Raw genomic sequence first — 26,512 nt, 5'->3', positions numbered from 1 at the left:
TCACCAAAATTTTTAATCCAGTAATGGTTGTTCTAGTTGCAGACTCAAATACATTGTGCTGCGTTAGATAATGGATACACGTCCACAGTATGGATAGATTAAAGCAGTGATAGGCAACCTTGGCTAGTAATTGGGCCACAAGAGTAGCCTTCCTTCATCTCAGTGAGCCACAAGATTGAAATTAGCTTGTTCACTAAACATGATCCCGTGAATAAGATTAAATACATTTACTACACGGCCAATATTTCAGAACGAGTTATAGAATTGCTTAATCATTTATATATTAATAGAAATATCAACTTCAAAATGGTAGAAACAAAATAAATATTTACACTTTGGACACAGATGGAGCGTATGATTCTCAGTCAATGTTGTGGGCAGTCAGCATGCATCTCACTTCAGTTGCCCTCGCTTTACGGATCACCTCAGTCACATTGGTAGAAAAAAATCTACGCAGACAGAATTCAATGGAAGGTGGCAACCCTGCGTGTGGATAACAGTCAACAAAATGTCTTGCGAGCTGCACTCAGAACCCAGATGGACCGAAGAGTCTACGGGCCACAAGTAGCCCACCACTGGGTTAAAGTCTGACCTAGAATCTCTGAATAATAAAGACTGAAGTAAGGTCAAGGCATATGAGATTCAGGGACGATAACATATTAAAACTAAACAGAATGGCGATTCCATGCAAAATGGCCTGGAAGTGACCACAGCCCTAGGAAAAGCTCATGGGCCTGCGATAGGAACTCTTGATTGTAGCAGGGAGAGATTGTGTAGCAGTAGTCTAGAGAGATATAGGAGGGTGCATAACGGTCGTAGTTCGACAAGAACAACGACCACAGAGCAGTCTAGGAATGTCATGAGAATTAGAAGCCCTTTTGATTAAAATGTTTTAGTGGCCACCAACAAATTAGAAGCTAAATTTATAAAGGAGGACAAACAAAAAGAGTTGGAAAAATTTGGAGCATACACTGAATAGGGGACGGTACGCACAGAAGTATTACTTAGAGTCTTACAGCAAAAAAGAGAGGCCATTCAACCCCATCATGTCTGTGCCGGCCATCAAGCACCCATCTATTCTAATTTCATTTTCATAGAATTTACAGTGCAGAAGGAGGCCATTCGGCCCATCGAGTTTGCACTGGCTCTTGGAAAGAGCACCCCACCCAAGGTCAACACCGCCACCCTATCCCCATAACCCAGTAACGCCACCCAACACTAAGGCAATTTTGGACACTAAGGGCAATTTATCATGGCCAATCCACCTTACCTGCACATCTTTGGACTGTGGGAGGAAACCGGAGCACCCGGAGGAAACCCACGCACACACGGGGAGGATATGCAGACTCCACACAGACAGTGACCCAAGCTGGAATCGAACCTGGGACCCTGGAGCTGTGAAGCAATTGTGCTATCCACAAGGCTACCGTGCTGCCCCATGGCACATTTTCTAGCACTTGGCCTCTAGATTTCTATGCCATGGCGTTTCAAGTGCTCATCCAAAAGATTCTTAAATGTTGTGAAGGTTCCCATCTCTACCATCCTTTCAGGCAGAGTTTCAGATTTCCACCTCTGGGTGAAAATGTTTTCCTCAAATCCCCTCCAAATCTCCTGCCCCTTCCCTTAAATCGATGCCCAATGATTATTGACCCTTCTACAAAGGGGAAGTGTTTCTTCCTACCCATGACCCTCATAATTGTGTACACCTGGGCAGCATGATGGTGCAGTCGGTTAGCCCTGCTGCCTCACGGCGCCGAGGTCCCAGGTTCGATCCCGGCTCTGGGTCACTGTCCGTGTGGAGTTTGGACATTCTACCAGTGTTTGCGTGAGTTTCACCCCCACAACCCAATGATGTGCAGGGTAGGTGGATTGGCCACGCTAAATTGCCCCTTAATTGAAAAAATTAATTGGGTACTCTAAATTTAAAAAAATAAATAATTGTGTACACCTCAATCAGGTCCCCACTTAGCCTTCTCTACTCTAAAGAAGTCTACCACAGCTTAGTCAGCTTCTCTCACAGATGAAATGCTCCAGCCCAGGCAACATACTGGTGAATCTCCTCTGCAACCTTTCGAGTACAATCACATCCTTCCTATAGTGTGACACCAGAACAGTAATCTAACTGTGGCCTAACAAGCGGTATATACAGCCGCATCATAAATAAAACTAATTAATTCCCAGGGAATCCCCCTAATCAAAACAAAATTGCATTAGCCCAAGTTTTATACAATGGTTAATTGCACCTCTGGCTCCCAAAAGTTGTCGTCTTTCAACATAGGAAACTTTAAAAACATAATTTCAACAGTCAAACACACTGTAACCCAGGTTTCTAACCCTTACTTCACCAAATACTCTGAAATTCCAACATTCATCACAATATCACAAGAGAGAAACACACAGGCACCTTTATGCTGCATGTTTATGACTTTGTGGGAGAGGTTCTGCAGAATTTAGGCAATGGGTGATAGATAAAATAAAGGAGTGGAAGATTGGAAGTCGGGTTTCGGGCACCTTTTAAATATATACGGTTAAACATTAAGCAGAATATGTTGGGACTGGCTTTGAATTAACAGTCCTATTTGAAGAATGTCAATCACATCCCAACAAATCGGACGAGATACTCACAAAAAGAGGATCCTGTATCCAAGGAAGAAATAGACCAATTAAGAAGTTTGATTGGACAATTGGAACTGGTTGTGCACTGATGCTAGTTATAACATATTGGAATTGAGTACTATGATGAAACATGAAACAGTTGAGGAGATTCGGAGATCAAATAAAACACAAAATAAAATTCAAAGAAACATACCAATCTCCCAGATGGATATTCTAGTACAACAGGGTTTATCATATTCTTGGTGGAAAATAATAACAAATATTATCCATTGGCGTGGGAAGTGAAGAAAAAGGGTAGTTAAAAGCACTTAAGTGGCAGAAACTCTGGTGACTCTAAAGTGCAAGATATTGGATTTTACTTAGCAAATATTTTGAGGAAAATCTTTTACAAGGGACACCAGAGAAAACCATTCAACAAAGAATGAGGAAAGATTATTAAAGATTGACTTTTTTTTTTTATTTGATCATGTGATGTGGACCAGCTATGCCATTTCAGAGGACATTTAAGAGTCAACTACATTGCTATGGATCTGGAGTCACATGTAGGCCAGACCAGGTATGAATGGCAGGTTTCCTGCCCCAAGGTGCATTAGTGAATCAGATGTTTTATGACAATCAACAATGGTTTCATGGTCACCATTAAACTTTTAATTCCAGATTTTTATTGGATTCAAATTTCACCATCTGCTGTGGTGGGATTTGAACCCGGGTCTCTGGATACTAGTCTAGTTGACAGTACCACTGCACGACTGCCTCCCTCTTGCTAGCATAACAAAATGTCAGAGAGAAAAAAGATATCCAAGATAAAATGGGTCAACGCAAGTCTCCAATTATTGCATTGTTTTACAAAAAGGAATGCTTGCTTGAATAAATTGTTGGAGGTGCTAGAAGAGGGATGTCTTGTATAACGATGAGTTATAGGGAATTAGGAAAATAATTATTTTCTCATTGATTTGTTTTTTGAAATTATTTTGAGTGTTACAAAATTATTGATTAAAGGGGAAATCTGTTAATGGTTTGTTCATTGTATTGTTAGGATGTACAAGTGAAGGGCATTGTATAATTAAGTACTTCGAGCACAAATAAATAGGGGACAACTGGGACGCTACAGTGTGAGAGTAGCTATGGAATTGAACAGAGTCAAAAACTCACACAGTAAAGTTCTGAGTCCTGATTTTGACTTCACCAATCGGCTTAGATTCTATAGTCAAAAAAAGGAAAAATATAGCAAAAGATAGGGAAAATAATAGAGGGGGTTAAATAGCCTCAAGAGTCAAGGATGAAATTACTTCTATGATGGGAGGGAAAAAACCAAGAGGTGAGCAGGAAGTGAAGACTTTATGGGTAGAAAAAATACAAAATGATTTACGAGTGGAACTGTACCCTTAATCTATAAATGGGCTTGTTCATACACACATTATTTATACACAGCAATTTATTCCCACCTTCTAATTCTAGCCATTGTGGTCTCCGAAACTAGTACATAGTCCTCAGCTGGAGAGAGCTGGACTCCATTTGCAAACCGTAGGTCATCCATTAGCACCTCCACTTGTTTTGTTACTGTATCATATTCCATTAATCTGTAATAAGCACAGGGTTATTAACAGTGAAATAATATTTCATAAAGAGATTAAAAATGGAGAAAAAAAACACAATTTCAGCCTGTTGGCATTTTTGTTCTTCCCACACACAAACCAGAAGTTAAACAGAGAGGTTAGACAGGAAAACATGAGGGCAGAAAGATTTGCAAACTAATACAGTTGCTGTGACTGTTACAATCTGCCTTAACCCTATTGACTGGGAACTATTAGTTATCATATGATGTATTTTGGGGCCTCTTGGGGAGTACAAGCTCCCCCAATGAGGGGGGGGCAGGGAAATCATTAGCGGTTAGACCTGTATAAATAGAGCTGCCCGTGTGATACCGGCTAGAGTCAGAAGCAGTGGTGTACTACTGCTGCTGTGTATGTATAGCTGTAAATAAAGTTACTTTCTGTTTGAATCTACAAACTCGTGCTGGATTCTCCGTGGCCCTCACAAAAGTGACTTAGAGGGACTTCCGGTTGTGGCTTTCGGAATCGGGATACAGCTAGGGAGATTGGGGAATTACGGATATTTGGGGGGGGGGGGGGGGGGGGGGGGGAAAGAGAGAGAGAGAGAGAGAGAGAGAGAGAGAGAGAGAGAGAGAGAGAGAGAGAGAGAGAGAGAGAGAGAGAGAGAGAGAGAGAGAGAGAGAGAGAGAGAGTGGGTGGTGCGGAGTGGGGTTGGCATCAATGGGGTCTTCAGGGACTTTTAGGAGGAACTGAATCGGTCCAAGCCCCCACTGGAGGAGGGAGGGATGGACCGCTTTCTGGACCAACTGAAGTTCCCGATGGTGGAGGAGGGACTGGTGGTGGGATTAGGGGCCCCGATTGGGTTGGGGGAGCTGGCCAAAGGGATAGGGAGCATGCAGGTGGGGAAGGCAACAGGGCCGCATGGTTTCTCAGTCGAATTTTACAATAAATATGTGGACCTGTTGGGCCCGTTGCTGGTTAGGACCTTCAATGAGGCAAAGGAGGGGGAGGTGTTGCCCCCGACATTGTCCCGGGCACTTATCTCCTTGATCCTGAAGCGGGACAAGGATCCCCTGCAGTGTAGGTCTTATAGGCCGATTTCATTGTTAAATGTAGATGCCAAGGTGCTGGCGAAGGTCTTAGCCACGAGAATGGAGGATTGTGTGCCGCAGGTCATCCACGAAGACCAGACGGGGTTCGTGAAGGGGAGACAGTTGAACGCAAATGTGCGGAGGCTCCTGAAAGTTATGATGCCGGCGATGGAGGGGGAAGCGGAGATAGTGGCGGCGATGGACGCTGAGAAGGCCTTCGATAGGGTAGCGTGGGGGTACTTGTGGGAGGTGCTGAAGAGGTTCGGGTTTGGGGAGGGGTTCATCAGATGGGTTAGGATGTTGTACGAGGTCCCGATGGCAAGTGTGGCCACGAACAAGAGGAGGTCGGTGTACTTTCCGTTGCATCGAGGGACGAGGCAGGGGTGGCCCTTGTCCCCCCCTGCTCTTCGCGCTGGCGATTGAACCCCTGGCTATGGCAATGAGGGAGTCGAGGAATTGGAGGGGGCTGGTGCGGGGTGGGGAGGAGCATAGGGTGTCGCTCTATGCGGACGACTTGCTGCTATATATGGCGGATCCGGTGGGGGGAATGCCGGAGGTAATGAGGATCCTCAGGGAGTTCGGGGCTTTCTCGGGGTACAAGCTCAACATGGGGAAGAGCGAGTTGTTTGTGGTTCACCCAGCTCCCACTAAAAAGGGCGGAGAGGAGCTTCAGGTATTTGGGAGTCCAGGTGGCCAAGAGCTGGGGGGCCCTGCATAGACTTAATTTCACGAGGCTGGTGGAGCAAATGGAGGAGGAGTTTAAGAGGTGGGACGCGTTGCCGCTGTCCCTGGCGGGTAGGGTGCAGTCAGTCAAGATGACGGTGCTCCCAAGGTTTTTGTTCCTGTTCCAGTGCCTCCCCATTCTTATCCCGAAGGCCTTCTTTAGGCGGGTCAACAGGAGCTTGTGGGCGCGAGGGACTCCGAGGATGAGAAGGGTGTTCCTGGAGCGGAGTAGGGATTGAAGGAGGGGGGGGGGGGGGGGGCACTGCCCAACCTCTGTGGGTACTACTGGGCTGCCAATGCGGCGATGGTGCGCAAGTGGGTGATGGAGGGGGAGGGGGCGGCATGGAAGAGGCTGGAGACAGCGTCTTGAGGGTACGAGTCTGGAGGCGCTGGCAACGGCGCCGTTGCCGCTCCCTCCAATGAGGTATACCACGAGCCCGGTGGTATACCACGAGCCCGGTGGTGGCGGCTGCCCTCAAAATTTGGGGGCAATAGAGGCGGCACAGGGGGGGGAAGTGGGGGCCTCGGTGTGGACCCCAATACGGGGGAAACCACCGGTTTGTCCCAGGGGGAATAGATGGAGGGTTTTCGGGGTGGCACTAGGCAGGGATACGAAGGTTGGGAGACCTGTTTGTGGATGGGAAGTTCGCGAGCCTGGGTGAGCTGGAGGAGAAGTACGGGCTCCCCCCGGGAAACACCTTTAGGTATCTACAGGCAAGGGCGTTTGCCAGGCGGCAAGTAGTGGAATTCCCGCTGCTGCCGCCACGCACGGTACAGGACAGGGTGCTCTCGGGGGTGTAGGTTGGAGAGGGGAAGATCTTGGCAACATACCAGGTGATGCAGGAGGAGGAGGCCTCGATGGAGGTGCTGAAAGGTAAGTGGGAGGAGGAGTTGGGGGAGGAGATCGAAGAGGGGACGTGGGCAGATGCCCTAGGGAGGGTGAACTCTTCCTCTTCGTGCGCGAGGCTCAGCCTCATACAGTTTAAGGTACTGCACAGGGCACACATGGCCGGGACAAGGATGAGCCGTTTTTTTGGGGGTGAAGACAGGTGTGTTAGGTGCTCAGGGAGCCCAGCAAATCACACCCATTTGTTCTGGGCATGCCCAGCGCTGGAGGAATTTTGGAAGGGCATAGCGAGGACAGTGTCATGGGTGGTAGGATCCAGGGCCAAACCGGGCTGGGGGCTCGCAATATTTGGGGTTGCAGAGGAGCCGGGAGTGCAGGAGGCGAAAGAGGCCGGTATTCTGGCCTTTGCGTCCCTGGTAGCCCGGCGAAGGATTCTTCTTCAGTGGAAGGATGCGAATCCCCCAAGCGTGGAATCCTGGATCAACAATATGGCGGGGTTTATTAAATTGGAGGGGGTGAAATTTGCCTTAAGGGGATATGGTGCAAGGGTTCTTCGGGCGTTGGCAGAACGGTAGACAATGGTCAGCAGCATCAGCAACCCGGGGGGGAGGGGGGGGTTCTATTTTATTTTTGTTTGTCTATACTGGGGGATCTGAGGGGGTGTATATATTTGCTATGTTTGCTATGTGTTTTGGCGGGCGTTAATATATTATTTATGTATAGAGGCGAGGGGGCACTGGGTTGTTTTGTATTTAATTCTATTGGGTTCCTTTTACATTTTGTTGTTGATATTTTGTGAACATTTTAATAACAGATTTTTTTTTTTTTAAAAACAAAAGTGACTTAGAATAGAATCATTGCATTTACAGTGCAGGAGGCCACTGGGCCCATCAAATCTGCACCGGCCCTTGGAAAGAGCACACTTTTTAAGCCCACACCTCCACCCTATCCCCGTAACCCAGCACCACCACCCAACGTTTTGGACACTGAGGGGAAATTTAGCATGTCAATCCACCTGACCTGCACATCTTTGGACTGTGGGAGGAAACCGGAGCACCCGGAGGAAACCCCTGCACACACGGGGAGAAAGTGCAAACTCCACACAGACAGTGAACTTAAAATGTTCATTTGTTTATGTTGGTTACAAAACAATAATCATTGTCAGAGGTAGGTTCTTTACCCAGGGGCATGGAATGCACTGCCTGTGGAAGTAGTTGAGTCGGAAACATTCGGGACCTTCAAGCAGCTATTGGATAGGTACATGGATTACGGTAAAATGATATAGTGTAGATTTATTTGTTCTTAAGGGCAGCATGGTAGCATTGTGGATAGCACAATTGCTTCACAGCTCCAGGGTCCCAGGTTCGATTCCGGCTTGGGTCACTGTCTGTATGGAGTCTGCACATCCTCCCAGTGTGTGCGTGGGTTTCCTCTGGGTGCTCCGGTTTCCTCCCACAGTCCAAAGATGTGCAGGTTAGGTGGATTGGCCATGATAAATTGCCCTTAGTGTCCAAAATTGCCCTTAGTGTTGGGTGGAGGTGTTGACTATGGGTAGGGTGCTCTTTCCAAGAGCCAGTGCGGACTCAATGGGCCGAATGGCCTCCTTCGGCACTGTAAATTCAATGATAATCTATGATTAATCTGGGACAAAGGTTCGGCACAACATCGTGGGCCGAAGGGCCTGTTCTGTGCTGTATTTTTCTATGTTCTATATCTGTTAAGATCAATTTCAATCTGGCATCAGTAGCATCTCAAGCACTCATTTTGTTCAAGCAGATACAGCTGTGCTTATTCATCAGTTCGCACCTCACCAAGGTTCACTGAATGCAAGAGAAAACATATGTTCCACTTTGTTTTCACAGGCCTTTCTAATCCCCTCAAAACAAAAAGGTTACAATTTGCACTAAGCACTGTAAATAAATAAAACTGCAGACCAAAATGGCTCTGGACAAAAGCTCACTATGCAAAAGGAACAATCTTATTATATTGTAGAATACGGAAAGAGCGCTATCCTCACTTTTGTATGCAGATGTCAGCTATATGAAATGGAGTCTGTACACCAATACAACTGTGTGACTGACGTATCACATCCAATCACCAATCCCTCTCCAGGCTATGCTGAAACCTGATGTGGCTAGTGCTTCTGCACGATTGGTATGGGATTTCAGTCCTCGACAATTTAAAGAGTCAAAACCGTCACAAAATGAAAACACATTTTAAAATTAACCAAATTAGATCCTGGTTAGATGAATGAGACATTAATGTAATGGAAAAACAAGTCTAGAAAGCTTATAAGGAGAAAGGTTAGGGAAACACTTGGATACAAGAGCCATCAAGAAACACTAGCACAATCATAGAAGCAGAGGGAGAAAGATCAGACATAATTGCATGGAGTACTCCAGATACAGATATTGGGGCCCCTTGCTTATGATCTAAATAAACATGTATTTAGAAATACAACACAAACTGGTAAAGTTCCCAGATAATACCAAATGGGAGCTATATACAGCAATCTGATGAAAGACAAGAATTTTGACAAGTGCTATATTTTTGTTGGAAGCACAGAGCCACAATATAAGGGTACAACTCCAAAGGATATGCAAGAACAGAGCGACCTGGGTGCCCATACGTGCAAGTCATTGAAGGTGGCAGGTCGGGTTGAGAGCGTGGTTAATAAAGCATAAATTATCTGGGACTTTATTAAAAGGGGCATAAAGCAAGGCGCTTATGTCGAACTTGTCTAAGACACTGGTATTGCACCCTCACGATAGCATAGTGGTTAGCACTGTTACTTCATAGCTCCAGGGACCGGGGTTCGATTCCCGGCTTGGGTCACTGTCTGTTCTCCCAATGTCCATAGGTTTCCTCCGGGTGCTCGGTTTCCTCCCACAAGTGCCGAAAGACGTGCTTGTTAGGTGAATTGGACATTGAGTTCTCCCTCGGTGTACCCAAACAGGCACTGTAGTGCGGCGACTAGGGGACTTTCACAATAACTTCATTGCAGTGCCTACGTGCGACACTGATAAAGATTATTATTATTATGCTCTGGGCACCACACTTTAGGAAAGATATGAAGGCACTAGAGAAATGATTCACAAAAATGGTTCCAGGGATGAGGAACTTTAGTTATGGAGGTAAATTGGAGACTTTGGGACTGTTTTAGAGAAGGCCAAGAGGAGATCTGATAAGGCATTCAAAATCATGACGATATGATAGAGGTATTCAAAATCATGAAGGGTCTGGACAGAGTAGTTATGGAGAAGTTCTCACTCCTGAAAGGATCAAGAACGAGAAGGCACAAATTTAAGTAATTGGCAAAAGAAGCAAAACAACGAGGAAAAATGTTTTCTCAGAGCAAGTGGTTAGGGTCTGGAATGCACTGCCTAAGAGCATTGCGGAGGCAGGTTCAATCAAGGCATTAAAAAGGGAATTAGACTGTTATCTGAAAAGGAAGGATGTGCAGGGTTACAGGAGAAAGTAAGGGAATGGCATGCAATAAATTGCTCAGTCGGAGAGCCAGTGCAGACATGGTGGGCCAAATGGCCTCATTCTGCATTCTAACAATTCTATGATTCTATTTGTTTGTGGACACAACTAAAGCAGAAATTCAGGGCAGGTAAGTGAAGTCTTACATACTGGAAGAAAAAAGGAATGTGTTTAATATTGAACAAAAAGGATAGTAGAAATTTGAGAACGACCAGGTTAGCTGATAAATGCAGTGTCCTCTATGGCAGTGTTTTTCAAACTTTTTTTCCAGGGACCCAGTTTTACCAACCGGTCGAACTTCGGGACCGATGCCAGACAATCTCCGCGACACACTCTGTCCAACCTTCGCGACCCATCATTAATGCTTACAATTAATGTGGCAGGTGAGCCTGCTTGGTCCTCAATCTCACTTGCTTTGGCATTCAATGTTACATTACTTCAGCTGACGATTTAAGTTCTCGCTGCATCCTTTGAAAAAAATCAAGATGTTCGTCCTCGAACTCACCATGCTTAGTCTTCAAATGCCTTTGACGTTTGAGGGTTTAAAACTTTCATTTGCCAGTACGTCCCTGCATATAACATACATGCATCCTGTTTCTCATTGGCACAATTAACAAAGACACACCGTAGGAAATCATAATACTGCTTTGTTCCCGATTTCAATTTCTTCTTAATGAGTTGTTCACCAGGGGCCCTGGAGCTCTGCATACAGCTTACACCAGCACTGCTTTGTTCTGCCATGACTCTCCTGCGAAGCTATCTCCAGCAGATTCAGTTTTGAGATCCTGGCTTGTTTGGGTCTCTTTCCCTCGCTTCCTTATTTCAAAACAAACCATCTTCAGTTCTTCAGCCTGTTGCTTGCTTGTTGGCAGTTACAAAATGGAGGAATCTCTCCTCCGTGATTTTGAGTTCAAAGCATAGATATACAGGGCCCATGACATCAAGTCACGTGCCGGGTACGTGACCTGCTCTCTGCCACCACTACTGAAGCGAAGACTCTATCATTTATATTTAAACGCTGGTCGCTGCTGGCATTCTCAATTTAAAAGCCACTCACAGCCAGCATACTTGAAAGCCGGCCGCGGCTTTTGGGCACTTCAGACAAGAGTGGAGAAATTAGATAATTGAAGAAACTTAAAGGTTTTGTGTCTGAATGCACAAAGAATTCGGAACAAAATTAATGAGTTAACAGCCCAGATAGAATCATAGAATCATAGAATTTACGGTGCTGAAGGAGGCCATTCGGCCCATCGAGTCTGCACCGGCTCTTGGAAAGAGCACCCTACCCAAGGTCAACACCTCCACCCTATTCCCATGACCCAGTAATCCCACCCAACACTAAGGGCAATTTATCATGGCCAATCCACCTAACCTAGAGACAAGCCAGTATGATTTGGTGGCGATTACGGAGACATGGATACAACAAGACCAAGTCTGGGAATTGAATATCCAAGGGTGCTCAGTATTTCGGAATGATAGACAGAAGTAAAGGAGGTGGTGGCAGCTTTGGTGGTAAAGGAAGGTATTGGTGCTGTAGCGAGAAACAATATAGGCACTGGAGATCAAGATGTGGAATTAGTCTGGGTAGAAATAAGAAATAGTGAAGGAAAGAAGTCCCTGGTGGGAGCAGTCCATAGATTCCAAACAGCAGTTGCACAGTGGAGCACAGTATAAGCCAGGAAATATTGGAGGCTTGTAAAAAAAGGGGCGCACTAAGTCCTCTCAAGGGGTAGAATGTACTATAGCTAAGTTTGCTGATACACTAAAATAGGTGTGATAGTAAGCTGCAATGAAGAAATACAAAATTTACAAATGGATATCGATAGGTTAGGTGAGTGGGCCAAAATTTGTCAGATGGAGTTTATCGAGGATAAGTTTGAGGTCATCTATTTTGGTCGGAAAAATGGAAAGGCAATTTATTATCTAAATGGACAGAAACTTCAGAGCGCTTCGGTAGAGGGATCTGGATGTCCTTGTGCATGAATCTCAGAAAACTAGTATGCAGATAATAAGGAAGGGAAATGGAATTTTGCCTTTTGTAGCTAAAGGAATGGGGTATAAAAGTAGGGAAGTGTTGCTGCAACTGTACAAGTCATTGGTAAGACTGCACTGGGAGTACTGTGTACAGTTTTGGTCCCCTTATTTGAGGAGGGATATAGTTACATTAGAAGCAGTTCAAAGGAGATTCACTAAATTGATTCCAGAGATGAGGAGTTTGTCTTATGAAGGGAGTTTGAGCAGTTTAGGCCTATACACTCTCGCTTTTAGAAGGAGAGAAATCTAATTGAGGTATGCAAGATGATAAAGATGCATTGACAAAGTAGGCGCAGAGTGGATGCTTCCTCTTGTGGGGCAATCTAGAACAAGAGGTCATAGTTTTAGGATAAGGGGTAGCAGATTTAAAACAAAAATGAGGAGAAATTATTTATTTCAAAGGGTCGTGAATCTGTGGAATTCACTAACCCAGAGTGCAGTGGCTGCTGGGACTTTGAGTAAATTTGAGGAGAAAGACAGATGTTTTTTCTTTTACATTTAGGGTACCCAATTATTTTTTTTCCCAATTAAGGGGCAATTTAGCACGGTCAATCCACTTACCCTGCACATCTTTGGCTTGTGGGGGTGAAACCCATGCAGACACGGGGAGAATGTGCAAACTCCACACCGACAGTGACCAGGGCCGGGATTCGAACCCGGGTCCTACGCGATGTAGGCAGCAGTGCCAACCACTGTGCCACCCCTAGATTTTTAATTTGTAATGGGTTGAATGGTTATGGAAAACGGGCAAGAATGTGGAGTTGAGGCAGAGAGGAGATCAGCCATGATCTTATTGAATGGCAGAATGGGCTTGAGGGACTGAATTGCCTCCTTCTAGTTCTTAGGTAATTATCCCTGAAAGACAGACCATGGAGAAAAATTCAGTGATCCCTATTAGAAAGGGTACTATGAAGGTCAGACCCGGCTATGATGCTTCCCTAATAAATTAGTTTATAAACTTGAGTTTATGCAAGTGCATCTGGCTAGATAGTAGAGGATTGCCAACAGCTGCTGAATGTACCAAACACAAGTCAATGCATCCAGGAGGGAGGGCAAAAAGGAAAAGATGTTAAGCAAAAAGAAAACTTGCCGCCTCTAAATAATAAAACTCCAAACTAGCAATCAAAACTGCAATTTAAATCCAAAATCCTTACCGCCCATCAGTTGTGCCCTCCATCACCAGGTATCGATTATCTTTCCTCTGCCACTTGCTGCTGGAGTCTGTGAAGTAGATCTTTCTGCCATCTTGAGTGATGCTGAGGTCATTCACAAAGGCCATTCTCCTGCCTTGGATAATCTTCTGAGCAGAGATCAGCATTTCCATTTCACCTTAAATTATTAACCATAGGAAAGGTAAGTGCTGCCCGTAATTGGAATTATGAAATATAAGCAGGCCTGTTTAGTCAAAGATTTCAGAGTGAACACAGTACCCTCCACTTATTGGATGTTTACATTCTAAACATCCATTTTTCAGCAGAGACCTTCATCAAGCTGCTACAACAAAATGAACCCACATTCATTTAAGTAAACATATTATCTTGAGCTTTTAAGAATTAGCAGGTAGTTTAAATAAAGGTAAGTACATGAGGGTGAAAGGAATGAAAGGACATGTCAACAGGATAAGATAAGTAGAATGGGAAGCTTCTTTAGCAGACACGCTGAGTTGAATGACCCATTTGTGCTGCGCATTCGGTTTGAATCTGTACAAATCAGAATGTACAGCATATTCAGTATAAACATATACAATTCATGAGACAGTGATTTATAAATTGTAGACCACTCATGTCGCAGTGGCTGACAGTGACTGTCACAGTACTCAAAGGTTCTACCCAGCAGGGACCCACCCGTATTTCACCAAGCTGACAAATATCTGAGAGGATGTGGCAATTCTTTTGTTTCTATTAAGCACAGTCTGGTGACAAGGACTGGGCTCTTTACTTCTCTGTAACAGGATTGAAGATACTACAGCACAAGCTCACCAGTCAAATCTTAATCTAATATCAGAAGGTAGGTTTCACGCGGTGTCTTTACTTCATCCCAATCGCCTGACCCACCATACCCCTATCCTTCTATCCCATTGCTCCACAGAAAAGGTGAAGTGCTTTGAACTGCATTGAATTATTTCACATCTCAAGACCTAAACTCACCTCAATCTCAGTCTTTAATTCTTCTCCACCGAAGATGTTTTTATTTGGTCTCTTAAGATTTCAATCCTTTACCGTATTATTTATACTCACAAATCTATGGAGCTCTTGTTGGAACTTCCAATTTCCTCTTTTGTTTCTTTATATTTTGCCTGGACCTTACAGCAACTGTGCACCCAATTTTGTGCTGCTAATTAGGTGGACAACATGAAGAAACCAGGTGAGGAACCATAAAGGCAGACTTACCACCTGCCCATTTGTTTGTGGTCAGCAGAGGCACCATCTACTTATGGATAGCATAGCATCATGCAAAAGAGGCAGCAATAAAATTGCGATAATGTGTATCCCATTTTCTTTCATTCCAGTCTCGTTCACACTGATTTCAATTGATTCCTGTATGAAGTGGTTACTTGGCTCCACAGTGAAAGCAGAACATAGTTCAATACGAGGGCACATGAAATTTTTCACGGATCTACTTATGTTTTTGCTATCTACTTTTTGACCTCCCCTTTTGGACATGGCTGAAGGCAGCACCTTTGCAAATGAGTAGAAGGCAGCTGGAAAACTAAGTGGGAACAGCAAAACTAAACCTGCAAAGAATTTCACTGTGTAGCCAAGTGACAATGGGGCCATTTTGTACAGGAACCAATTGGAATCAGTCCAATGGAAGGTATTTCACAGAAAACAGAGGAAGATTAGTCTGGTGAGACTGCCCTGGCATCAATCTAGTTAAGCACACAGACAGAGGTGTTCCGAACTACATTTTATCCAGAAACAGTGCCAAATGTGTCAGCCATGGCTCACTTGCAGGCACCCATGCAACTTAAGTTCCGCTCCAGAAATTTGTGTAAGTGGCCTGTAGTCTCAGAGCAGACAGCTTGTACTGTTCTCTTGGTCATCAGGTTGTGAAGCCTAACCTTTTATGGTGTTGGACAGTGCTTGTTCTCATGAGAAAATAACACAACTCAGATAGTTATAAACCTTGCATATTCATAGTGGTCAATTACGTTCCAGGTAATTAAAATACTGTACCTGTTACTGGATTAATTTCGAATAGCCCATAGTAGGCATCAGTTACAAACAAAGTCCCATTAGGTCCAACACGGATACCCAAAGGTCTTCCACAGGTTGGTTCATCTTCTCTTGTTCCTGGGTGTAAGAAACCATTTTCAGTGACATCAAGAGTGGGGAGAATATGGTGAGGGCAGAGGGAGGTAGGTTTTAAAGTAAAGTGGAGAGCAAGAAGGTGAAGGAAGAGAGAGAATGAATGAAACATCCTCAAATTGTAATTTCTAATTTCCATCAGACCAATAATTTTAGAATGAATATTTATTGATTTCATCTAGATTAACCCAATTTGTACTCAGTAGCAAAATTGCACTTTGATTTAACACAGTAGCAGTTGGGGTTAAAGAGAACAGAATATAAAGCTATTTGAATAGGGACTCTTACTGCAGGACCATCTACGCACAGCTGGATGTTAAAACTATTCCTAATCAGGATCCAGAAAAGCGCTCATTTCTGCATGACTTACCACAAGGAAGTTTGCCTATCCTTGCCAGGGTGTGTACTTGTCCATCACTTATTTTCAGAATCTTTCCATCAGCCGTACCAGTGAATATCACCTCTGCAGAGATCCCACACACAGAATTCAGTTACAATCAAGCTTCACTCAGGAACTTAGTCGATAAAAGCAAAACTAGTAATCTAATCACTCAATTCCTCACCTTTATTTTTAATTAGAAAGAAATGAAAGACTTGGATTTGAGGTACATGAGCTCAAGGGCAGCATGGTGGCACAGTGGTTAGCGCTGCTGCCTCACAGTGCCAGGGACTTGGGTTCGAATACCGACCTCAGCTGACTATCTGTGGGGAGACTGCACGTTCTCCACCGTGTCTGCGTGGGTTTCCTCCTACAGTTCAAAGATGATAGGGTGGGGCGGCATGTGGCACAGTGGTTAGCATTGCAGCCTACGGCGCTGAGGACCCGGGTTCGAATCCCGGCCCTGGGTCACTGTCCATGTGGAGTTTGCACATTCTCCCCGTGTCTGCGTGGGTTTCACCCCCATAACCCAAAGATGTGCAGGTTAGGTGGATTGGCCACACTAAATTGACCCTTAATTGGAAAATAAATAAATGGGTACTCTAAATGTTTTTTAAATGATGATAGGGTGGTGGTGTGGGCTTAGGGTGCTCTTTCCAAGGGCCGGTGCAGACTCGATGGGCCAAATCGCTTTACAGGGGCTGTTTAGCACAGGGCTAAATCGCTGGCTTTGAAAGCAGACCAAGGCAGGCCAGCAGCACGGTTCGATTCCCGTAACAGCCTCCCCGAACAGGCGCCGGAATGTGGCGACTAGGGGCTTTTCACAGTAACTTCATTTGAAGCCTATTTGTGACAATAAGCGATTTTCATTTCATTTCATTTCAATGGCCTCCTTCTGCACTGTAAATTCTATGTACAGGTTATGTGGTTTGGTCATGTTAAAATTGCCCTAGTGTCCAAAAATTAGATTAGGCAGGGTGATGGAGATCAGGCAGAGGTAGGGTGGGCCTAGGTAGGGTGCTCTTTTGGAGGATTAGTGCAGACTCAATTGGCTGAATGGCCTCAGTCTGTACTGTAGGGGCTCTGTGATTCAAAGAACTCCTAAAGTTCTTCACAGCTATAATGCATTTTTAAAGGTACGTGATTGTTGTGATGCAAGAAAGACAACAGCCAATTAAAGCACCAGTTCCCAAAGTAAGCAATGTGATAATGACTAGGTAACATGTTTTTAGACATTGGTTGAGGGATGAATAATGATCATGCCAACTAGGAGAAATCTTTTACAATTCACTGAATGGACTGTACCTCTGACACTGAAATACTCCCTCAGTACCGCACTAAGTGTCAGTGTGGATTTTGTGCTCAAGTCTTTGAATGGAACTTCAGCCCATGACTTTCTGCCTCAGAGGCAAGAGTGCTGCCAACTCAGGCATGGTTAATGCGAGTAGGATGAATGTTCCTTTTCTCACCATCAGTTGAACAGATCCTATACCTAATAAGCTTAAGCAATGTCAGTTTTGCTTGTGTTAGGCACACAATATGTCACTAAACTGACCCTAATCAATGTTAATTGTTAATGTCATAAAAAGGGCCATCATAATTCCTGGTACAGCAAACATGTTGTTTTGTTAAGAAGTTTGAAGTCTGGTCCCGGGGGAAATTTAAAAAAAAAAGATTGAAGAAAGAAAGAATAATAATAAGTCGTTAAAGGATGCGATAAGCAGGTGTGAAGGGGGAGGAAACACGGGTTCGCCGTCGAGTGAGAACGCGAGCAAAAGCACGGACAAGATGGCGGAGGCCGGACCGCATGGTGGGGCCGTTCTACTTACTGTGGAAAAGATGTCTGAGGTGATGGCTGTGGAGCTGGAGAAGCAGTTTGCAAGGCACATGGAGGCATTGAGGAAGGAGATGGCCGTCGCACTGAGATCATTGGTCGAGGAGGCAGTCGCCCGGTGGGGGTAGCTGTGGCAAAGGCATCAGCCGAAGTGAGAGAACAAGGTGAAAAGATGTAGGAAGTGGAGGAGGCCGTGTCGCAGCACAGCGACCAGCTCACCTCGATTCGGGACTTGCTGCGGAGGCTGGTGGTCAACAGTGGGCTCCGAGCAAAGGTTGAAGTTTTGGAGAACAGCTCGAGGCGGCATAATCTGAGAATTGTGGGCTTGCCCAAAGGGGCAGAGGGATCGCCGCCAACAGAGTACTTCACTAAGATGCTGGCGGAGTTGATGGGGGAGGGTGAGGACCCCTCCCGGTATGAACTGGACCAAGCTCATTTGGTCGTTAAGGCTGAAACCCAAAGTAAATGAGCCACCAAGAGCAGTAATTATCTGCTTCAATAAATACCACGTGAAGAAGAGTGTTAAACTGGACAAAGCGGGAGATGCAGTGGGCTGGTGCTAGAGTTCGAATTTACCAGGACTTGACGGTGGAGTTGGCGAAGAGACGAGCGGCATTCGGTCGAGTAAAAGCGACACTGTACAAGGGGGTATGATTTGGTATGGTGTACCTGGCAAAGCAGAGGGTGACGTACAACACCAAAGATTTTTATTACAAAACGGTGGAGACGGCTGAGGCGTTCGTGAGGCACAAGGCTTGGGACAGACGTGAGGAGTGGAGCTGGAAGAGAGATTGTGGACTGCGATTGGGGAGTTGGAAAATGTATAAATGTTGTAACTTTCTTTTCATTGACCTGTATTGTAACTGGGGCTGGTTTAGCACAGTGGGCTAAATAGCTGGTTTGTAATGCAGAACAACGCCAGCAGCGGGGGTTCTATTCCCGTACTGGCCTCCCCAAACAGGCGCCGGAATGTGGCGACTAGGGGCTTTTCACAGTAACTTCATTGAAGCCTACTTGTGACAATAAGCGATTATTATTTTTATTAACTTTATTGACTTCACATTGTTATAGAGTTTAAGTTTTTGTTTGGTTTGATTGGCATTCTTTGTTGCGACGGTCATATGTGATTTTATTGAATTGTATGGGTTGGATTATTCATTTTCTTTTTCTTCTGAGACTGGGTGGGAGGGGACGGTATGCCTTGGGAGGGGGGGGGGGCCTAGCGGACGGAGGTGAGGTGAGAGGGGGGCTGCGGACACTGGAGCCTGGTTAGCAGATTTCGATGGGCGAGCAAGGTGGGAGGATCGATACTGGGTGAGGTTTTTTCAAAAGGACGTGCGGGGGTGATTCTGGGAGGGGGAGGAGGGGGTTCGATGTTAATAATGGATAGGGGTGGGTCAGGCTCATGGGGCAGGGCCCAGTGGTATGATGATGGTGGATAAGGAGGGGGGTGAGAGACCCCCAGTTAGGATAGTCACGTGGAATGTGAGGGTGTTGGGAGGTCTAGTGAAGAGGTCAAGGGTGCTTGCGCATCTTAAAAGTTTGAAGGCCGATGTAGCAATGCTGCTGGAGACTCACTTGAGTATGAAGGACCAGGTGAGACTCAAAACGGGCAAAGGCATTGTCTGGGCTCATGGTGGAAATGGGAGGGGTGGACCCTTGGAGCTTTCTGCACCCAAGGGAGCGGGAGTACTCGTTTTTCTCAGTGATCCACAAGGTTGACTTTTCGTGGTGGGGAAGGCTTTGCTGGCTGGGGTTAAGGGGTCGGTGTACACGGCAATCAGATCATGCTCTACATTGGGTGGATATGGTACTGGAGAAGGGGGTAGTACAGAGGCCAGGGTGTAAATTAGATGTGGGACTGTTGGGGGACCGAGGGTACTGTGACAAAATTGAAAAAGTAATGGAGGAATATGTAGGTTTCAACTGCACAGGTTAGATGTCGAAGGCGGTTGTCTGGGAAGCTCTAAAGGCGTTGGTGAGGTAATCTTGTTTAAGGCTGGGGTGAACAAAGAGGAGAGGTTGGAACATCAGAGGGTAATAGATGAGATGCTGGAGGTAGATAGGAGTTATGCAGAAGATGGGGACCCAGCCAAGTTGGAAAAGAGGAAGGAACTACAGATGAGCTTTGACCGACTATCTACCAGAAAGGCGGTCCGCCAATTGAGGCGAGTAAGGGGTGCAGTTTACGAGCAAGGAGGGGAGAAGGCGGGTCAACTCCAGAGGGAGGTTGCGGCAAGGGAAATTGTTCAGGTGCGGGACAGGGCAGGGAAGTTGGTGGTGACTCCGGATCAGATTAACAAGGTCTTTGAGGAATTCTATGAGAGGTTGTATAGGTCAGAGCCACCTGTGGGAGACCAGGAGATGCAGGAATTTCTAGATGGGCTGGAGTACCCGAGGTTAGGGGAGGGGGACAGGGGATGAAAGATGTGATTGGGAGGATGCAGTCGGGGAAGGTGGCAGAGCCGGATGGGTTTCCGGTGGAATATTATAAAAAATTCAAGGATATGCTGGCACCACTGATGGTGGGGATGTTTGCGGAGGCGATAGGGAAGGTGTTACCACAAACTTTGGGGTAGGCATCGATTTCCCTGTTGCTTAAAAAAGATAAGAATCTGACGGAGTGTGGGTCGCATAGGCCCATACCACTTTTAAACGTTGATGCAAAGGTATTGATGAATGTACTGGCAGCTACGCTGGAGGAGTGCCTCCCGAAGGTGATGGGTGAAGATTAGACGGGGTTTGTGAGAGGGAGGCAGCTCTTTTCGAACGTTAGGAGAGTATTGAATGTGGTTATGGCACCGGAGGAGGGGAAGGAAACAGAGGTGGTTGTGGCATCGAGAAAGTGTTTGACCAGGTAGAATGGGGGTACTTGATGGCAGTTCTGGTGCGATTTGGAATTGGCCCACAATTTGTGGATGGGTAAAGCTACTGTATAAGGAGCCAAGGGAGAGTGTCCACTCAAATAGCATCAGCTCGGAATACATTTCTCTCCACTGTGGGACAAGGCAGGGATGTCCTATGTTCCTCCCGCTGTTTTCACTCGCGATTGAGCCGTTGGCCATCGCATTAAGAAGTTTTGGGGTATGCAAAGGGATATTGCAGGGGGAATAGAGCATAAGGTGTCCTTATATGCCGATGACTTCTTGTTATACGTGTCGGAACCGAGTGTGTCAATAGGGGGAATATTAGAGCTGCTTCGGCTGTTTGGGTCTTTCTTGGGGTACAAATTAAATCGGGACAAGAGTGAGTATTTTGTGGTGTCCCGACCGGGGGTGGGGGGGCTGTATTTCTGTAAGGCAGGGACTCACTTTAGATACCTGGGGTTGCAGGTTCTTGGGATTGGGGGGGGCTCCGTAGGTACAAGATTTCTAGTTTGGTGGGGAGGGTGAAAGCTGATCTCACAAGGTCTCCCTCTGTCACTGGCGGGTCGGCTACAGGCGGTTAAAATGAACGCGTTGCCGCGATTTCTGTTTATTTTCCAATGCCAGCCAAGTTTCCTGCCAAAGGCATTTTTTACAGAGAATGAAGGAATGATTACCTCATTCATATGGGATGGGAAGGTGGCCAGTTAGAAAGGTGCTGCTACAGAGGGGAATGCAGGCAGGGGGTTTGGGTCTTCTGAACCTGATATATTATTACTGGGCAGCGAATGTGGAGAAGGTGCTGAGCTGAGTCAGAGGGGTTGATTCTTAATGGGTCAGAATGGAGGACAGATTGTGCAGGGGGTCGGGATTGAAGGCGCCAGCAACAGCGTCGCTCCCGATGGCCCCGGGGAAATACTCGGAGTCCGGTAATAATAGCTTCATTGAGAATTTGGAGGCAGTTTCACCAACACTTTGGTATGTGCGACCTACCAACTGTCCTGGCTTGACACAATTCACACCTCTTTAACCTGGGGTTACCCCATCTCTGGATCTGTAAAGATTTAATCACCTGCTAATGCTCGCATTCCAAGCATTGTCTGGCATCTTTGAATCTGTCTATATATTTGTTTCTGGAACATACCTCTTCATTCACCTGAGGAAGGAGCAGCGCTCCGAAAGCTAGTGACATCGAAACAAACCTGTTGGACTTTAACCTGGTGTTGTAATACTTCTTACTGTGCTCACCCCAGTCCAACGCCGGCATCTCCACATCATGGCTACCATCGACACCGCAAACTGCCGGCTCAAAGTGGAGAGAATCTCCAGGGAGATCGCGCATATAGACACCGACATTAAGTTTCTACAAAGATGCAAGAAAGCAGACAAGATCCCGAAAGGGCTACAGATCACAAACCCACTCAAGACGACCTACAACACAGACTTCGCTGAGAGACTCTGCCGTCGCACCTCTCTCACACTCCTCAACCACCTCGTACGCCAGCTCTACAGCAGACGACGCAACCTGGAAACCAAGATAGAGGCCATATTCTCAACTTGCGCTCAGGACGCAGCAGACCAGCTGCAGAACACAGCCAAACAGATGAGACAACAATACTATGCCACCTATATGCATACTAAGAACAGGAAGCTTGAGAAACTCAGCATCGCCAACAGCAGCAACCAAGCCACCCCCGGTACCACAGTAGAAAACAATACAGGGAAATCTATTGTCAACTTGTCAGACTACACCCTTCAACCAGACGAAATCGAAGTCCTCAGCAGAGGGCTCAATTTCTGCACCACCACCAAAATGGACCCCATCAGTCTTGCGGCAGACACGGAGGAATTCATCAGGCGAATGAGGCTCCGGGAATTCTTCCACAGACCCCAAGAGGCCAACAGCGAACCCAAGCAGACTATCAATGAACCAGAACAGCAGACCGAGAGATCTGCGGTGCGGCAACCGAAGAGGAAAGAGTCAAATTGGACCCCTCCGGAAGGCCGTTGCCCTAGACTCGACATGTATGCTCAAGCCGTCAGGAGTCGCGTCAATGCCAGATTCATCAGTCGCATTCACAAGACAGCCCCGAACGTCACCCAAGCACAAGGCAATGCCATCCGCACTCTCAAGACCAACCGCAGCATCGTCATCAAACCAGCAGACAAACGAGGGGCCACTGTCATACTGAACAGAGCGGACTACTGCAAAGAAGTATGCCGACAACTGAACAACCAAGAACACTACAGACAGTTACCCACAGGTCCGACCAAGGAACACATACGCCAACTTAACAGACTGATCAAGACCTTGGATCCAGATCTTCAGAGCACCCTACGTGCTCTCATCCCACGTACTCCCTGCATTGAAGATCTCTACTGCCTACCGAAAATACACAAGGCCAACACACCAGGCCGTCCTATCGTTTCAGGCAATGGGACCCTGTGTGAGAACCTCTCTGGCTACATCGAGGGCATCTTGAAACCAATCGTACAAGGTACGCCCAGCTTCTGTCGCGACACGACGGACTTCCTACAGAAACTCAGCACCCATGGACCAGTTGAACTAGGAACATTCCTCGTTGTCTTGGCACTCTATACCAGCATCCCCCATGACGACGGCATTGCTGCAACAGCCACAGTACTCAACACTGACAACTGCCAATCTCCAGAAGCAATTCTGCAACTCATCCGCTTAATTCGGGATCACAACGTCTTCACCTTCGACAACAAGTTCTTCATCCAGACACACGGAACAGCCATGGGGACCAAATTCGCACCCCAATACGCCAACATCTTCATGCACAAGTTTGAACAAGACCTACTCACTGCACAGGACCTTCAACCAACGTTATACACCAGATACATCACTGACATTTTTTTCCTTTGGACCCACGGAGAAGAATCACTGAAACGACTACACAATGACATCAATAAGTTCCATCCCACCATCAGACTCACCATGGACTACTCTCCAAAATCAGTTGCATTCTTGGACACACTCGTCTCCATCAAGGACGGCCACCTCAGCACTTCGCTTTACCGCAAACCCACGGATAACCTCACGATGCTCCACTTCTCCAGCTTCCACCCTAAACACATTAAAGAAGCCATCCCCTATGGACAAACGCTCCGTATACACAGGATCTGCTCAGACGAGGAGGAGCGTAATAGACATCTACAGATGTTGAAAGATGCCCTCGTACGAACGGGATATGGCGCTCGACTCATCGACAGTTCCAACGCGCCACAGCAAAAAACCGCACCGACCTCCTCAGAAGACAAACATGGGACACAACCAACAGAATACCCTTCGTCATCCAGTACTTTCCCGGAGCGGAGAAACTACGACAGCTTCTTCACAGCCTTCAACACGTCATCGATGAAGATGAACATCTTGCCAAGGTCATCCCCACACCCCCACTACTTGCCTTCAAACAACCGCGCAACCTCAAACAAACCATTGTTTGCAGCAAACTACCCAGCCTTCAGAACAGTGACCACGACACCACACAACCCTGCCATGGCAATCTCTGCAAGACGTGCCAGATCATCGACATGGATACCACCATTACACGTGATTACACCACCCACCAGGTACGCGGTACATACTCGTGCGACTCAGCCAACGTTGTCTACCTCATACGCTGCAGGAAAGGATGTCCCGAAGCGTGGTACATTGGCGAGACCATGCAGATGCTGCGACAACGAATGAACGGACATCGTGCGACAATCACCAGGCAGGAATGTTCCCTTCCAGTCGGGGTACACTTCAGCAGTCAAGGGCATTCAGCCTCTGATCTCCGGGTAAGCATTCTCCAAGGCGGCCTTCAGGACGTGCGACAACGCAGAATCGCCGAGCAGAAGCTTATAGCCAAGTTCTGCACACGAGTGCGGCCTCAACCGGGTCCTGGGATTCATGTCGCATTACATTCATCCCCCACCATCTGGCCTGCGAAATCCTACCAACTGTCCTGGCTTGACACAATTCACACCTCTTTAACCTGGGGTTACCCCATCTCTGGATCTGTAAAGATTTAATCACCTGCTAATGCTCGCATTCTAAGCACTGTCTGGCATCTTTGAATCTGTCTCTATATATGTTTCTGGAACGTACCTCTTCATTCACCTGAGGAAGGAGCAGCGCTCCGAAAGCTAGTGACATCGAAACAAACCTGTTGGACTTTAACCTGGTGTTGTAAAACGTTTTACTATCTTTAATCAAACTATGTTTTTCTAAATAATCATAAATCCTATCTCTCAGAATCCTTTCCAATATTTTGCTCACCACAGACACAAGACTGATGGGTCTGTAATTCCTAGCGATTGCCCTATTCCCTTTCTTGAACAGGGGAACATTCGCCTCCCTCCAATCATCCGGTACTACTCTAGTGGAGAGTAAGGACGCAAAGATCATCACCAACAGTGCAGCAATCTCCTCCCTCGCTTCCCATAGTAACCTTGGGTATATCCCGTCAGGACCAGGGGACTTATCTATCCTGATGCTTTTCAAAATTTCAAGCACATCCTCAATACCAACCTGTTTGAGTCTATTAACCTGGTTTACACTGTTCTCATGGGCAGCAATGTCCCTCTCTCTGGAGAATACTGAAGCAAAGTATTCATTTAGGGCCTCCCCCATCTCGTCAGATTCTAGGCACAAGTTCCCTCCACTATCCCTGATTGGCCCTACTCTCACTCTGATCATCCTCTTATTTCTCACATAAGTGTAGAACGCCTTGGGGTTTTCCCTAATCCTTCCCGCCAGGGCTTTTTCATGCCCCCTTCTAGCTCTCCTCAGTCCATTTTTGAGTTCCTTCCTGACTACCTTGTAACCCTCTTGAGCCGAGTCAGATCCTTGCTTCCTCAACCTTACATAAGCTTCCTTCTTCCTCTTGACTAGAAGCTCCACTTCTCTTGTCATCCAAGGCTCCTTCACCTTACCATTCCTTCCTCGTCTCAGTGGGACAAAACTATTCAGCACTCGCAGCAAGTGCTTCTCAAACAATCCCCACATTACTGTTGTGCATTTCCCCTGATAAAACATAAATTTCTTTACCCGTCAGTCTGGCCTCAATAAAAGTCGAGATGGATTTGCAGGTACAGCATTAGTTATTTTATTTGACTTGCAAGTCTGTCTCAACTCACAGTAGTACAGAACACATCCTGTCTCCTGCACTCCCGGAATCGAGTGAGTCTGTGGAACAAAGAAGTCTCTACTGATACATTTCAATTGGCATCAAGTTTCACATACACGATTCCCATAGGTCATCCTATACCCCTCCTGACCTGGCCATACATCCTAATTGGCTCACTTCCAATCCCTTCCTCCGGCCCCCTATTACCCAGCATCCTTTTCCCCTCCATAGCTGGACACACCTCTCCCTTGCTTTGCCATGCGTTCTGAAATCCTTTGTCTGTGAACTCACCAGAATGAGACTGGCCTATCTCTACATTACAGTAACTAATATCTCTAAAACAATTATTTTATATCACATTCGTCACCCCAAGAACAATTGTTCCCACTCTATGCTCCTCAGCTCCTGTCTAATAGCAGTATAATTTCCCCTCCCCCAATTAAATACCTTCCCATACTGTGTGTTCCTATACCTCTCCATGACTATGGTAAAGGTCAAGGAGTGGTGGTCTCTGTCACCAAAATGCTCTCCCACCGAGACATCTGACACCTGGCCTGGTTCGTTGCCGAGCACCAAGTCCAATATGGCCTCCCCCTAGTCGGCCGATCTACATATTGAGTCAGGAATCCTTCCTGGACA

At 46.3% G+C, this 26,512-nt stretch overlaps 1 protein-coding gene across 1 annotated transcript in view; it reads right to left on the bottom strand.

Moving 5' to 3' along the window:
* The window catches only part of apmap (adipocyte plasma membrane associated protein), a 77,413-nt gene that overhangs the window by 31,786 nt on the left and 19,115 nt on the right, over positions 1-26,512 (bottom strand). Inside the window, exons 4-7 of the mRNA XM_072504579.1 lie at positions 16,029-16,121; positions 15,527-15,643; positions 13,505-13,679; positions 4,062-4,196 (exon numbers count right to left, since the gene is read on the bottom strand). Coding sequence (XP_072360680.1) covers positions 4,062-4,196; positions 13,505-13,679; positions 15,527-15,643; positions 16,029-16,121 — 520 coding nt within the window. The remainder of the gene's footprint in view (positions 1-4,061; positions 4,197-13,504; positions 13,680-15,526; positions 15,644-16,028; positions 16,122-26,512) is intronic.

The sequence above is a fragment of the Scyliorhinus torazame genome, chromosome 1 (genome assembly GCF_047496885.1).
Source record: "Scyliorhinus torazame isolate Kashiwa2021f chromosome 1, sScyTor2.1, whole genome shotgun sequence".
Classification (NCBI taxonomy): domain Eukaryota; kingdom Metazoa; phylum Chordata; class Chondrichthyes; order Carcharhiniformes; family Scyliorhinidae; genus Scyliorhinus; species Scyliorhinus torazame.
Note: the sequence above shows the minus strand (reverse complement) of the source record. Positions and strands in the feature narration are given on the sequence as shown.